The sequence below is a fragment of the Emys orbicularis genome, chromosome 1 (genome assembly GCF_028017835.1).
Source record: "Emys orbicularis isolate rEmyOrb1 chromosome 1, rEmyOrb1.hap1, whole genome shotgun sequence".
NCBI classification, from domain to species: Eukaryota; Metazoa; Chordata; order Testudines; family Emydidae; genus Emys; species Emys orbicularis.
This window is the reverse complement of record NC_088683.1, coordinates 178,262,067-178,276,538: the sequence shown is the minus strand read 5'-3', so window position 1 is coordinate 178,276,538 and position 14,472 is coordinate 178,262,067. Positions and strand designations below refer to the sequence as shown.

Sequence of the window (14,472 nt, the reverse complement as noted above, 5' to 3'; positions counted from 1 at the left end):
CTTGGTACGCTGCAAATTCCGCATAGTGTCCCTAGGCTCTATTATTCCCTCCCTAGACGCGGGGGATTGGTTTGCAGCGCTGGACCTTCAGGATGCCTACTTCCACATCCATTTTCGAAGGTCACAGGCGCTTCCTCCGTTTCCTGGTGGGCCAGGACCACTACCAGTTTACTGTCCTCCCCTTTGGCCTCTCAAGGTCCCCCAGGGTCTTTATGAAGTGTATGGCAGTGGTAGCGGTCCACCTCAGGAGGAGAGGGCTACAGGACTTTCCCTACCTGGACGATTGGCTGCTCAAGGGCAAGTCCCGGTCCCAGGTGCAGCAGCAAATAACCCTCCTGCTACGCACCTGCTCAAATCTAGGCCTAGTGGTAAACGAGGAGAAATCCACGTTAGTTCCGGTCCAGCGCATAGAATTCATAGGAGCGCTGCTAGATTCCCAGGCGGCCATGGCCTCCCTCCCAAGGGACAGGTTTGAGGCACTCAGAGGCCTCATCGCCTCGGTCATGGCCTTTCCGGTAACCACGGCTTGGATATGCCTTCAAATCCTCGGCCACATGGCAGCATGCACCACAGTGGTGTGACATGCCAGGCTCCGGATGAGGCCCCTCCAACTCTGGCTGGCCTCCCGCTAGTCCCAGGCCAGGGACGGCCTGGACAAGGTTGTTACGGTGCCGCCCGCGGTGGTTGCGGACCTCCAATGGTGGTCCCTCCCGATCAACATGCTCTGGGGAATCCCCTTCCGAGACTCCTCTCCCTCACTAGATCTAGTGTCGGATGCCTCGGACCTGGGCTGGGGAGCCCACGTGGGGGACATCAGGACCCAGGTTATGTGGTCATCTGAGGAACTGACCCTGCATATAAATGTCAGGGAACTCAGGGCTGTGCGCCTGGCATGCCTGGCCTTTCGCCAGCACTTACAAGGGAAGGTGGTCAGAGTCCTCATGGACAACACCACTGCAATGTATTACATCAACAGGCAAGGGGGCATGCGCTCCAGGGCCTTATGCCAGGAAGCCCAACTCCTGTGGGAGTTCTGTATAGCCCACAACATCCTCCTCCGAGTGTTCCACCTACCCGGCGAGAGCAACACGCTCGCAGATTGCCTGAGCAGGGTGTTCTCACAACAACACGAGTGGTCCCTGCACAGGGAGGTGGCAGAATGGATTTTCCTTCAGTGGGGCACTCCCCAGGTGGACCTATTCGCCATCGCCCAGAACCGCCTGTGTCCCAGGTTCTGCTCCAGGGTGATAGAAGGCGATGGGGCCATGATGGACGTATTCCTGCTTGATTGGTCGGGGCCCCTGATGTACGCTTTCCCGCCCTTCCCCCTCATAGGCAGGGTCCTACAGAAGGTGAAGTCAGACGGGGCGAGAATTATCCTGATAGCCCGGATTGGGCCCGTCAACATTGGTACGGGACCCTACTGCAACTTTTGGCGGCTCCCCCTCGCAGGCTGCTGCTCCGCCCGGACCTCCTCTCCCAGGAGGGAGGTCGTCTCTTCCATCCCAACCTGGGCCCGCTCCACCTCACGGCGTGGCTGCTCCGTGGCTAGATGCGGAGGAGGGGAGGTGTACCGAGCCTGTTAGACGTGTCCTGCTTGAAAGCAGGAAGCCGTCCACACGGAGGACCTACCTGGCCAAGTGGTATCGGTTCTCCTCCTGGGAGAGAGGCTCCTCCCCCGCGTCCGCTCTGCTCCAGCTGGTCCTGGACTACCTCCTGTCCCTTAGGACCCAAGGGCTAGTCCCCTCCTCGATCAGGGTGCACCTGGCGGCCATTTCGGCCTTCCACCCTCCGGTGGCGGGACAGTCAGTGTTCTCCCACCACATGACTTCCAGGTTTTTAAAGGGTTTGGACAGAGCGTTCCCTTATGCTAGACCCCCGGTTCCCCTTGGGACCTGAACCTGGTACTGTCACGCCTCACGGGACCTCCCTTTGAGCCCTTGACCACTTGTTCCTGGTCCCACTTATTTGAGAGAGTGGCATTTTTGGTGGCTATCACCTCAGCCCGCAGGGTTTCGGAGCTTAGGGCGCTCACCTCGGAACCCCCGTACGCTGTCTTCCATAAGGGGAAGGTGCAGCTTCGCCCACACCCGGCCTTCCTACCGAAGGTGGTCTCGGCGTTTCATATGGACCAGGACATTTTCCTGCCAGTCCTGTGTCCTAAGCCCCATACCTCCAATGAGGAACGACGCCTACACATGCTAGATGTGCGTAGGGCGCTGGCCTTTTACGTGGATCGAACAAGGCCATTTCGGGCATTCCCTCAGCTTTTCATTGCTACGGCTGAGCGCATGAGAGGGCAACCGGTTTCCACCCAGCGGATTTCCCACTGGCTCACCTCATGCATAAGCACGTGTTATGACCTGGCTGGGGTTCCACCGCCTCCTATTGTTAAGGCGCACTCAACGAGAGCCCAGGCTTTGTCTGCGGCCTATGTGGCTCATGTCCCCATTCAGGACATATGTAGGGCTGCTACATGGTCCTCTGTCCACACTTTTTCATTGCACTATGCGATCGTCTCCCAAGCAAGGGATGACGCCGGGTTTGATAGGGCGGTGCTCCACCCGGGTAACCCTTAACCTTTATCATTTAGAACTCCTACCCACCTCCGTCAGGTATAGCTTGGAGTGACCTACTGTGGAATACACAGGAGCAATCACTCGAAGAAGAAAGGACAGTTACCTGTTCCGTAACTGGCGTTCTTCGAGATGTGTTGCTCCTGTCTATTCCACATCCCACCCTCCTTCCCCTCTGTCGGAGTTATCTGGCAAGAAGGAACTGAGGGTGGGGGGAGCACGCAGCCCCCTTTATAGCGCGATATGTCGGCACCACTCCAGGGGTCGCAGCGGTGCTCCCCCACTATGGATGCTGCTAAGGGAAAAATTTCCGGCACCGGTGCACGTGGCAAGCACGCACACCTATTGTGGAATAGACAGGAGCGACACATCTCGAAGAACGTCAGTTACGGAACAGATAACTGTCCTTTGTTAACTCCACAAGTCGATCCTTTCTAGTTGTGATAGATAATCAAGACAATTTATTAACGGCAGAGGGAAGCTTGTTAAAAGGTAAGTGAATCACATGTGGTTTACCTATGACAAACCACAGCTCTTTATAAATGGACAAACATAAGTGATCTTGCTAAATCCTGTGAAATTCTGTAATTGGAGGAGACCTTTAATTCACCTACTTGAAGAAGCCATTTAAAGAGTATTCACTTAAAATCTTTTTTTTTTTTTAAGCCCACTAATCTGCCTAAAGAGTGGTTTGAACCTGGTAATTAAATGAAATTTAAGATTAAAATTTATTTTGTGTTTTACCATAGTTATTTTATGACTCTCTCTTGGAACACGTTGTCCAGGTATTCAGAATTTAATGGGAGAAGCTGTAAATTTAGCTTTATTTGCAGTAGCAGTCACATATCTAATTATTTCTGAAATTGATTTTAAAGTTAACCAAATTCTTGGCAGTGCTTATGTAACACTTGATCTTGGGAACTGAAGGGTGTGGTTTGGTGGTGGCATATTCTTGCGGAGCTGTGCTGGGCCTGAAATGTTTTTCAGTGATGAGTTTTTTTTTAGTGGTGCAAATTTTTTCTTCATGGTGGTGATCCTTTGTCTGTCTGTTCTCTGCTCCCTCATCTTTATTTTCTGTTATCTCCATTCCGCTAAATTGCATCACTTTTAAAGAGCCCTTTCTCACAAGGATTGTTAAGACAGGAGGATGGGGGGTGGGGCAGGGGGAGGAAGGACGGGTGGTCATTTTGTTTAAGACCTGTTACTAGAACTGCTTAAACTGTATTTAAAAATACATTAGTACCTAGCATAGCTGGGTTTTATTAGCTTTCCTAGGCAACTCTAGTTTTTTTCCCTTTCAAGGGTGTTAGGTTGGATCCAGATAGCATTTCACTTGTTTGTCGCTCTTCCACTGGCTCACTTTGTCAATGGGCCAGTCTCAGTCACTTCTTCATTTTGTGTGTACCTAGTTTAATGAGCATATTAGTAAATTTTAATTTGCTTTGACTTCACAAATAATAAGGAAGAATTTAGTTCAGCTCTCAGGCTCTCCAGCCTTAAGAGGTCCCCTTTCATAGCTCAGCTATGTGGCATGTAAAGGAGGGTCTATTGTATTGCATGATTTTATATTCAACTGTCAGCATTGCTATCTAAGGAGTAATTTCTTTATTTTGCTAACATTGCAGAAAGGTAGTTACCAAGAGACTCAAATACTTAATTGTTTTTTCCTTCTATTTTCTTTTAGCCAGGAGATTTGTTATACTTTCCAAGAGGAACTATCCACCAAGCTGACACTCCTCCGGGGGGATCGTATTCTACTCACGTGACCATCAGCACCTACCAAAACAAGTAATTATTCTTTACCATTTTCATAGCGTGGCTTCCTTGGACACAGTTTGAATAAATGCTAACGGTGACCTAAAATGTGTGTGTTTCAGAGAAGTGGTGCTATCTGTTGGCTAGAGCAAAGGCCTTGTAGTTGGGGCTCTTGGGTTCTGTTCCTTGTTCAGCTACTGAACTTGCTGTGTGACCATGGACAAATACCCTAGCCTTTGTGCCTCAGTTTCCCCATCAGTAATATGGGGATAATACTTTACCTGCCTCCCTTGCAGGGCTTTTGTGAAATTTGTTTGTTTGTAAGGTGCTATGAAATCTTCTGATGATTGATACCATAGAAGTGCAACACTGTAATTAAATCTAAGCCAGTATTCATGTAGGAGTAATAAAGGTCTGGGAAAGCAAATCATTAGTTAATTGCTGCATTAAAAACATAGCAAGTAGGCTGCTTTTAACAGAATCATTTTTAATTACTTACTTACTACTTACCAGCTGGGGACTTTAGGTGGAAGATAAGGTGACAAGTACAAATTCAGTGTTGCATTTTATACAGTCTCTCACCAACTGGAGAGGTTATTGCACATCTCTTAACCCAGAGACTATTAAGCACATCAAGGATGAGTTGTTAGTTTTTCTCTCCTATGCTTCCTCCACCAGGCACCCAAACTTTATTATTATATGGAGATATACCTATCTCATAGAACTGGAAGGGACCTTGAAAGGTCATCAATTCCAGTCCCCTGCCTTCACAGCAGGACCAAGTACCATCACTGACAATTTTTTGCCCCAGATCCCTAAATGGCCCCCTCAAGGATTGAACTCACAACCCTGGGTTTAGCAGGCCAATGCTCCAACCACTGAGCTATCCCTCCCTCCTTTTTCTTAGCTGCAAACCATCCCTTTATAAAAATATCCTCATGCTTTTCATCTGCCCCTTTCAGCCTTTCCCCAGAGATCAACTTCCACCTCAACATTGTTTCCTACACCTTCCCCCTGCTGGTGCCTTTTCCCACTGGGGGATCGCTGCTCCCACCTAACCTGTTTCTCCACTGCTGGCCTCTGAGTCAACGGTCTGGGTGAGGAATCAGATGTGGGAAGGATTTCTAGCATTAGGGGGTGTCTCATCCTGCCCATATTCCAAAGCAACACATACCTAATCTACCACGTTTCATAGCTGCTGGAAAACCTGCTGAACCCTGGAGTAGCACTTCCTACTTGATTCACTGGTGACCCTGTAAAATGACCAGCTTTCAGATTTTCTCCACCTGGTTCATGTTCTAAAGGTTAAGATGAAATGGCTTTGAGCAGAGGACATGTCTCTCCCACACAGTAGGTGAGTCTTTACTGATTTACAGTGGGATTCAGTTTTGGTAAATCCAAAGTGACTTTACAGTGCGTTTGCTGCTTGTAGTATGGAGAGGCAGCATTAGAATCACACTTCCTGAGCTGCTTTGGCCTAGCAGAACTCCTGCTGTCTTGTCATGGTGCAGATTTTGCTGAGTAAGTTCACTGCTTTATGGAGCCACTTGCAGTGATCCGTTTTTATGATCAGAAGAGGAATTGTTCAAGTCAGTCCTTACAACTATCATATCATCTGTCAAATAGTATTGAAAGAGGAGGATTTACACTGGATTGCATCAGATCCCCGTCACATAATTGCTGAAGGCCTGAGAGGCTGATGTTGAGTGAACATAATCCATCAGCTATGGCGTAAGGCAATGCCAGTTCACTGAATTACTTGTGAAGCAGTACCATCAAGGAGCATGTTCCCTAGAGTGTTCTGAGAATGAGCAAGAGGCTAGAAGAGTGCTGTTTCTCTAACAGGAAAAGCATGCCCTAATATTTATCCATGCTCGTTAGGCTGTTGGTAACTAGAAGCTTCCTTCACATTCTCTCAAGAATCCCAGGCAGCATGGACAGCAATCTTAGGATTGCTGCTACTTTGTATTTCTCATGCCTGGGGGTAAAGTGCAGTGATGAGACGGACTATAAATATCAGGAACGTGTGGTACGTGCTGTTTGTTTTGGGGAAAATTTCCAAGAGCTCTTAAAATGCAACAATCATCATAGTCGTCTTTTGTGCTCTTCCTTGGCGTCATGATCAGTGTCTCCTGTAAGCGTTGTTTTCCTTGGCTGAGTGACTGAGGGCAATGGAATGAATGTGATGTTTACTTGCAGTCTTAGCTTGTGTTCCACTGACTTCACAGAGGAACAGCAGGATGGGAGTTTGATTATGTAGGCAGTTTAATATGGCTGGGTGTCTGCATTCATCCAGTAATATGTATACCCAAGAAGTGGATATACAGAATTCTAAATACACCACCAGCTGTAGTGGTGTTGCACTGTAAACATATATTACACACAAACAACTGTTAAAAGAACACTTAAGGTTGCAAAGTTAAGCACTCACAAGGAAATGCCAGAATTGAGCTTCTTGTGCAACCTTAACTTGCCCCCTTGTGCCTGTGCCTCAATCTGTGCCCAGCCAGTGCCAATCTCTGCCCTTCCACCCCCACAAATTAAACTCCCAGTCAGTTTTTCTTCCCCCTCTTCTCAATTCCCAGGCCCACCTCTTGTCCCCTCTGCATTTGAATCACACTGCTTCTTCCTTCCCACTGCCTGGAGGTGGGGAACCACTGAAAGCACAGGAGAAAGTCTCCTTGCTCTCAGTTTTGGTGCCAGGCTCTATTGCAGAGCAGCAGTTACCGGGAGAGTCTGCCTTTGCCCCTTTAGACTTGGGCTGAAGCATGCTCAGTTGCTCTATGGGGATGATGCATGTGTAGCCAGGTCACACTAGGAGCTGTGAGGGGAGGGAATATGCTCTGTGAAGATGGAATCTTAGGAGATTTTAGCTGCTGAAGTCCAAGAAGTTTCTACTGAGCATGTACAAATTACAGTTTTTCAGAGGCTTCTAAGGTGGCCAAATTTAGGTGGATTTTTCATGGGGATGGCAAAAGGCACATCCCCGACACAAAGACCACTCCCTGCTGAATTTCAAATCCCTGCGCCAAAGCATGGGGTCTCTAAAGCATTTCAGAGAAGCGATCTCCAGAATTTTTTAACATGGGCAAAATATATTTTTTCCTATCCTTCATCTTGGAAACAGCTGAACTGTTTTGGTTGAAATTATTCAAAACAATTCAGCCTGAGGCAGACACCAACATGGAAAATTTCAGCCCAAATGTTTGGCTGAGGTTTGATAAGTAATAGAGGGTCTTATAATAGGAAATTTTGGGCAACCTTAGTAACAAGCAGCTATCGCACACAAATAGGAAGGGCTATGTGCATATATACGCACAAATTAATTGAATGTGGTCTTTTTGAAAATGTACGTGTTTGCATTACATGTTAATGTGTTTATAAAATTACCTGAAAATCCCTATTTTAAGGTTAACTATCTACTTTACCAGTGCCCGCTCTTTCTCAGCGTGTTTCAGTGGCTGATGATGTCACTCCCTGCCATGTGAGGGGAATCTTTGGATCGTCCTAATAATGTAGTTGTGGGGTTTTCTTCAGCTTGGAACTCCCATTATTTCACTGTCCTATTTAGGCTGCTGGAGCTTCCATTTCCTGGTGCATCCCTGGTCTCTAACTTGGCTCTGCAATGCAGCCATGCAATAACAATGCAGCTCATGGTAGTGGGAATGGATTATTTTTTAAAACAACGGTCAGAGCCGCCTCTATTTAGAGTGTAGCAGAGGTAGGAAGGAAGGGGAAGGTCTAAGATGGAAGCTGCTCCGGTGTTTAATTACTAACATCAGCCAAAGATTCCTTTCTCACGTACACCCAATGAACAGCAGCAGTTGGGACATGTAGGGAGAAAAAGATGGTAAACTTTTCTGAGTCAGAGGTGGTGGCATTATTATTCATGTATCACTTGTATTACAGCACTGCCTAGAGCAGTGGTTCCCAAACTGTGGGGTGGGCACAGAGGAACATCTGGGGGATGGTGGTGGGGCTCCAGCCAGCCCCTACGAGGGGGCGGGGAGGGAGCACCACCCAGCTCCAGCCTGGCTTCAGACCCCGGCCACATCGCTGCTCCTGGCCCCCACTCCCAGCCTCGGCTCTGCTCCTGGCCCAGTGGGGGGAGAAGGGGCGGAGAGGAGAGTTTGGCTCTCATAGAGTGCAGTGGGAGATGGCAGCCATTGTGAACGAATTGTGGAATTTTTTGAAGATGATTATTCAACAGCCTCTGAAGCAAAAACTTTCAGCTGTGGGAAATAATGGCAAAAAATTCCCATTAATCCTAAAACAAAATTTTCAAATGTAGCCACTGCATAATGGTTCAGTGATTTTTTTGGAAAGCTAGTCTGCATTATTTTGTTCTGACCACCAGGGCCGGCTCCAGGGTTTTGGCCGCCCCAAGCAGCCAAAAAAAAAAAAAAAAAAGCTGCGATCTTGATCTGCGGCGGCAATTCGGCGGGAGGTCCTTTGCTCCCAGCGGGAGTGAGGGACAGTCCGCCGAATTGCCGCCGAATACCTGGACATGCCGCCCCTCTCCGCAGCGGCCGCCCCAAGCACCTGCTTGCCAGGCTGGTGCCTGGAGCCGGCCCTGCTGACCACTGGAGTCAAAGGTCTGACGCTGTGTTCAATTTCTTAAATTTTTCCATTAATTTTAACTCGTACAGTAATGGATTTGTGGATTTATTTGTAAAGTCTCCATACCCAAAGAGTAAGTGTGGTAAAGTTGGGAAGGATACCCTGTATTGTTCAGACATAACTAAGAATCCTTAGCTTTAAGTGCAAATCTAAACTCAACATTAACAAGCTGTGACCAATGCTAATAAAGAGAATCTTGCTTTATCCAAGTTAGCTATATATAGCTTCCACTCTATATAGACGAGAAGCAGCTTAGATAATCTCTTTGAGCCTTATTTCAGTTGTTTTTGTTTCCCTCCACCCTGCAGTTCTTGGGGAGATTTCTTGTTAGATGCGATTCCTGGGCTTGTGTTTGATACAGCGAGGGAAGATGTGGATCTACGGACAAGTATACCAAGGCAGCTACTGATGGTAAAGAGATGAGATTGTGAGGGGAAATGTAGCATGAACTTCTGTATGTTAAAGAAATGTTCAGGAGAATGCAGCTCTCTTGGGGGAGAGGGATAGCTCAGTGGTTTGAGCATTGGCCTGCTAAACCCAGGGTTGTGAGTTTAATCCTTGAGGGGGCCATTTAGGGATTTGGGGCAAAAATCTGTCTGGGGATTGGTCCTGCTTTGAGCAGAGGGTTGGACTAGATGACCTCCTGAGGTCCCTTCCAACCCTGATATTCTATGATTCCATGATAGCCCTATTGACGTGTTGGCCCCATCACGTAGTACCAAAACCACCTCCTTTTGAGGTTTGCAGTTCACCTCCATTTTCAACCCCAAGGAATAGGCCGCCCACAAGCCGTGTCTAGGTTGTTGAACTGCTCTCTCTACATATCCAACATGCTCCCAAGCTCCAACACTTTCCTCTCAGTCGTGGTGTTGTTTTGGGGTCCCTCTCAGGTGTCACTTCCTTCTGGCGGAATTCTTAGTGATGCTAAGACTTGTTTTCACTACCGGGGTAAGTTGACCTAAGTTACGCTACTCCATCTATGTGAATAACTTGATTTACCCCATTGTCCTAACTGTGCTGCGTCGACGGGAGATGCTCTCTAGTCGACTTCCCTTACTCTTCTTGGGGAGCTGGAGTACTGGGGTTGACCGGAGAATGCTTTGCCATTGATTTTTTCCCCACTTTTTCATGTAGGAAAAACAGTTCAAAGGGATACTGACAGCCCCAAATGTGAGCACTCTCCTCATGCAACTTCAAAGACTCCACACAGTAGCATGGTTCCCAGCATCTGTAATGCTTTGAGGATTTTGACCCATCCCTTCTCTAGTGAATTAGGATTGTCTCTGATAATTAACTCGGGCTCATTTGTGAGGGTCTGTGTGTGTTCAGCAGGTGGATATAGCTGACTCAACAAGGAGATTAAGCAGCTTTCTGAGAAGTCTTGCAGACCGGCTGGAAAACACCAAAGAACTGAGATCCTCGGACATGAAGAAGGATTTCATCATGAACCGATTACCGCCTTTCTTGGGGAACAGCTCTGATCCCTTGGCTCCAGGTGGCATTTAAGTTTACTCTTGATTCCCTTGGTGGGGGATTATGATGACTATCTGCATTGTGGTAGCATTAGAGGCCTCAATATGGGAGCAGCTCCCCATTCCGGTAGACACTTTTTGTGTGCACACCAAATGCAGTCCTTGCGTGTAAGGCAAGAGACAACAGGTGGATGCAGCAGACAGATGGGAGCCCAAGGTAGCAATGAGATGGATATAATTAGTGTAATGAGCTCTGATGACAGCATATCAGCTGCCTAACCATGGCACCTGACTTGGCACTGGAGGAAATTTCTGAAGTTTTGCAGCAAGTGCTGTCCGTGATTAGATCACAGGGATTGCCAGGGTTCCTGCCAGTCCTTCCTACCCCTTGCTCTGCCACTGACTCTGTGTGTGAATCCTGGCAGGTCATTTTATCTGTGCTCCAGTTTCAGTTTAGCCTTCTGTAAAATGGGGCTAATCCCCAACCTTCCTGAAAGGAGGGATGCTGTGAGGTTTAACTAATGTCTGTTGTTGAACTGCTTTGAGATCCATGCGTTAAAGGTGCTGATTGGGGCAAAGTGATAATAGTAGATTCTTTACATATGATTGAATTTTGAACCGATTACTTTTCTATTTAAAATGAATGAAGCAAATGTTTAATGTTGTGCTTGATTGTTAGAATTACATATTTATTCTGAGGGCATATTGCTTTAACTGGTGGAGGTTGTTGCTAATATGCCAACTTGCTGTTGTAGCTATTGTATCTGATGAACCTGAATGTAAATGCCTCAGAATCTGAAAGAATGCTCTTTCCTCCCTGTATCTGAGGATAAGCAGAAGTCAAAAGTAGAGCTATTCATGCTTAGACTTTGTTAAGCTACAGGAAGAAAAAAGCTAAACAAAATTCTCAGCAAAGATTGGTTTGGTTTCCTTCCTTTCTGAAGGACAGTATGTTTTTCTCTTAGGTGGAAAATTACCAAAATTAGACAGCAAAATCAGATTGCGGTTTAAAGATCATGCCATAATTACAGTGGAACCTGATCAAGAAAATTCTGTAAGTATAATGAAACTGCCTCCATAGGTGCTTGCTGCTTTGTTGTGCTGTCCTGGACTATTTGTAGGAGTGTTTGTTTAGTTGCCCAGCATCTGATTAGGATTTGTCATGAGATTTCAGTGATGTAATGCAATTTTGTTCTACAATGTAGTGTTTTCATTTTGAAGTTCTACAAAGTAGAATTACTCAGGGATTTTGTGTACCATACACAGAGCTTTCACCAGGAATTGGCAAATGGCCTTAGATCCAGAAAAAGCCTGGTACCATACACTCAAATATCTCTTGCCACTCTCTGGCAAAGGAGATTTGCTTTTGAAACACATTCTTTTCAAGATAGGACATTAAATAGGATTTAAAGTCACTTCACCTCTTTATGCTTCAGTTTCCTCCTATCTAAAATGGAGAGTGTGATCCTTACCTCTTTTGTAAAGAGCTTTGAGATCTACTTATGAAAAGCACTATATAACAGCTAGGTCATATTATTTAAGACCTTGTGCAAGAGGATGCAGCTCTGTTGACTTCAGTGGGGCAGCCATGGCCTGCATTATGATTGTAAGTAACCCTCTGTCTCTGTTACCCTTTGCCCTTCCATGCTGGCTGTGGGTACTGAGTTGTTCCATGGAGGAGATGGCAACATCGTGGTCTCTGCTGAGTACTCTTGACACAGTGTAAACGAAGGCCTGCTGGCAGAGGTTTTTTCGGAGGGGATGGGGGTTAGTGGAGAAAGGATCTAGACTGACAGTTGTAGAAACTAGTCTTCTGTCTACAGCACAGGTACAACAGGTAGTACGAGCTTCCTTGTCTTAACCTATTGATGGCTTTAGTTATGGAGGCTGTATCTACCCATGGTCCTTTCAGCCTCACATGGTCAAGGGGAGACTAGATGCCTGCCCCCACACACATCTGGTCAGCATGGTAGGCTGAAAAATAGAAGTCTCTGAAAGTCACTTCTTCAAGACTAGCATTCTGCAGCCTCGTCTCCACTAAAGCAGGTGGCACCTGGACTAGGGTGGGTAGTTAAGAGTTCCTGGGTTAGTCTTAAAATGAGCTGCTTAAGTAAGGAGGTAATTAGATGTGATCAAAGCAATTAACTTACCCTGTCTTGTATGATAATGGTTTTCCTCCTGCTGTCTTTTAGGATGAGCTTGGCAAAGAGATGGTTTATGTCTATCACTCTTTAAAGAACAGGAGAGAGAGGCACATGATGGGGAATGAGGATGATGACACTAGTGAAGAAGGGATATCCGAGGTTTGTTGTTTATTCTGTTTAGTTAGATGTGCCCATCAGTGCTTAGCGTGCCCCATAACCAGCCCTAAATGTATAACAGAGCGGACTGTACCCCTGCAACAAAGGGAAAGGAAGCTCTACAGCTTCGCATGTTTACATTGTTGTTTCCCCAAGTTAGGCTTCATGTAGATTTGTTCTGCAGGGTTTAATTCACTTGCTCTCTAGTCAAGATGTGCTGGAGGATTAGTAGAAACTCATTGCTTTTCTCACTCCCCCTTCTATGTGCTCTGCTGCCCTCTCTGTCAAGACTAGTCAGACGTGAGGGGAAGGGGCAGAAGCCAAGTGAGGGCACACTGCACCCAATTCTAAAAACCAGCCAGAATAGCTGGATGTTTCTATCAGCTATTTCACTGCTGTTTGTTTTAATACTGAAACAACGAGGAGTCGGGTGGCATCTTAAAGACTAACAGATTTATTTGGGCATAAGTTTTTGTGGATATGCCCAAATAAATCTGTTAGTCTTTAAGGTGCCACCAGACTCCTCGTTGTTTTTGTGGATACAGACTAACACGGCTACCCCCTGATACTTGTTTTAACACTGGTGACATTTCAAATGTTCACCATTAGGTTCCACAGTCAACACCTTACTGAGTTAAATAGCTGTGTTCCACCCATAGGTCTTCGTTTCTCTCAGTCTGTTTGCAGACTCTGGTAGTGCTGTTCAAAAGGGTTTACTCTGGGCAACAGAGCTAGTCAGTTTTTTGTTTTTTGTTCAAATAACCTCTTACATTCTGTAGAGACCAGACCGTGTGTTGGCTCTGTCTGACCCCTGCACTTCACATTCGATGTGATTTCTTAACTTAATTATTGCATGAGTTGTATGTGCCAACAGAAAGTGCTTTTTTTTTTTTTTAAATCTAAACTTCATCAAGATATCTTCCTTTAGAGCGCCTGTGATTGGTGCTTTTATCGCTACGCCTGAAGGGATCCTCCCTTTCTTGCTCAGGACAATGTTGATGACTTCAACAGTGGGACTAGCCTTCGCTTCATTTGGGATCGTGTATATTTTACTGAGCTGAGTGTCAGTGCCTCTGGGATGTGTCAGAATGTCTGATTAACATCAATCTGAACCAACTAAAGCTTTGACCTGGAAGAGTTGAGAATGCAGGATTCTTCAAAAACAGCTACGCTGTACAAAATATTTAGAGGCAAAAGATATTGTAGGCTATTTGTCTAGCACTTGTTTTTTGCTTTGGTAATTGGAACCAGGCTTTACATATGCCCTCATAACTCTTGTACGTGGGTTGTATAACTTAAATTTTGCTGTGCCACCTCAACTAGTCTCACTTTGATTGGCATTTTAATGTAATAACACAGGCCCTGTTTATACTAGAGAAATTTGGTGTGCTTGACTGCTATCTCCTGCATTTGTAGCAAACCGTGTGTCTATGCTCACGATTTCTTCCCTGGCACACAGGTATCCTGCACTGGCTTTGGGATTAGACTTCATCTAGGCAAGTCTAATCATCGTGTGGGTCCAAGGCAAGGCCTGGCACAAATCCCACAAGGCACCTGACATTGCTGCAGTGAGGACTCAGAGTAGAACAGGGTCACAGCAAAGCCCCCCTTCATATATCAAGTATCGCCAGTGTATGGAGTCCCCAACCCATGCCTTCTGATGGCTGATACATCCCTTGAGAGCTCCACTGCAGGGGCAACTGCTGGATTACACAGAGAAAAGAGGAAAAAACAGCAAGAAACAAATGA

At 46.4% G+C, this 14,472-nt stretch overlaps 1 protein-coding gene across 2 annotated transcripts in view; it reads left to right on the top strand.

Annotated features, from left to right (window-relative positions):
- The window catches only part of RIOX2 (ribosomal oxygenase 2), a 31,148-nt gene that overhangs the window by 15,909 nt on the left and 767 nt on the right, over window positions 1-14,472 (top strand). Inside the window, exons 5-9 of one of the 2 annotated variants that reach the window (XM_065416475.1) lie at window positions 4,261-4,364; window positions 9,260-9,362; window positions 10,284-10,446; window positions 11,389-11,477; window positions 12,616-12,726. In XM_065416475.1, coding sequence (XP_065272547.1) covers window positions 4,261-4,364; window positions 9,260-9,362; window positions 10,284-10,446; window positions 11,389-11,477; window positions 12,616-12,726 — 570 coding nt within the window. Of the gene's footprint in view, window positions 1-4,260; window positions 4,365-9,259; window positions 9,363-10,280; window positions 10,447-11,388; window positions 11,478-12,615; window positions 12,727-14,472 lie in introns of both variants that reach the window. The other variant, XM_065416467.1, reaches the window with a different exon arrangement.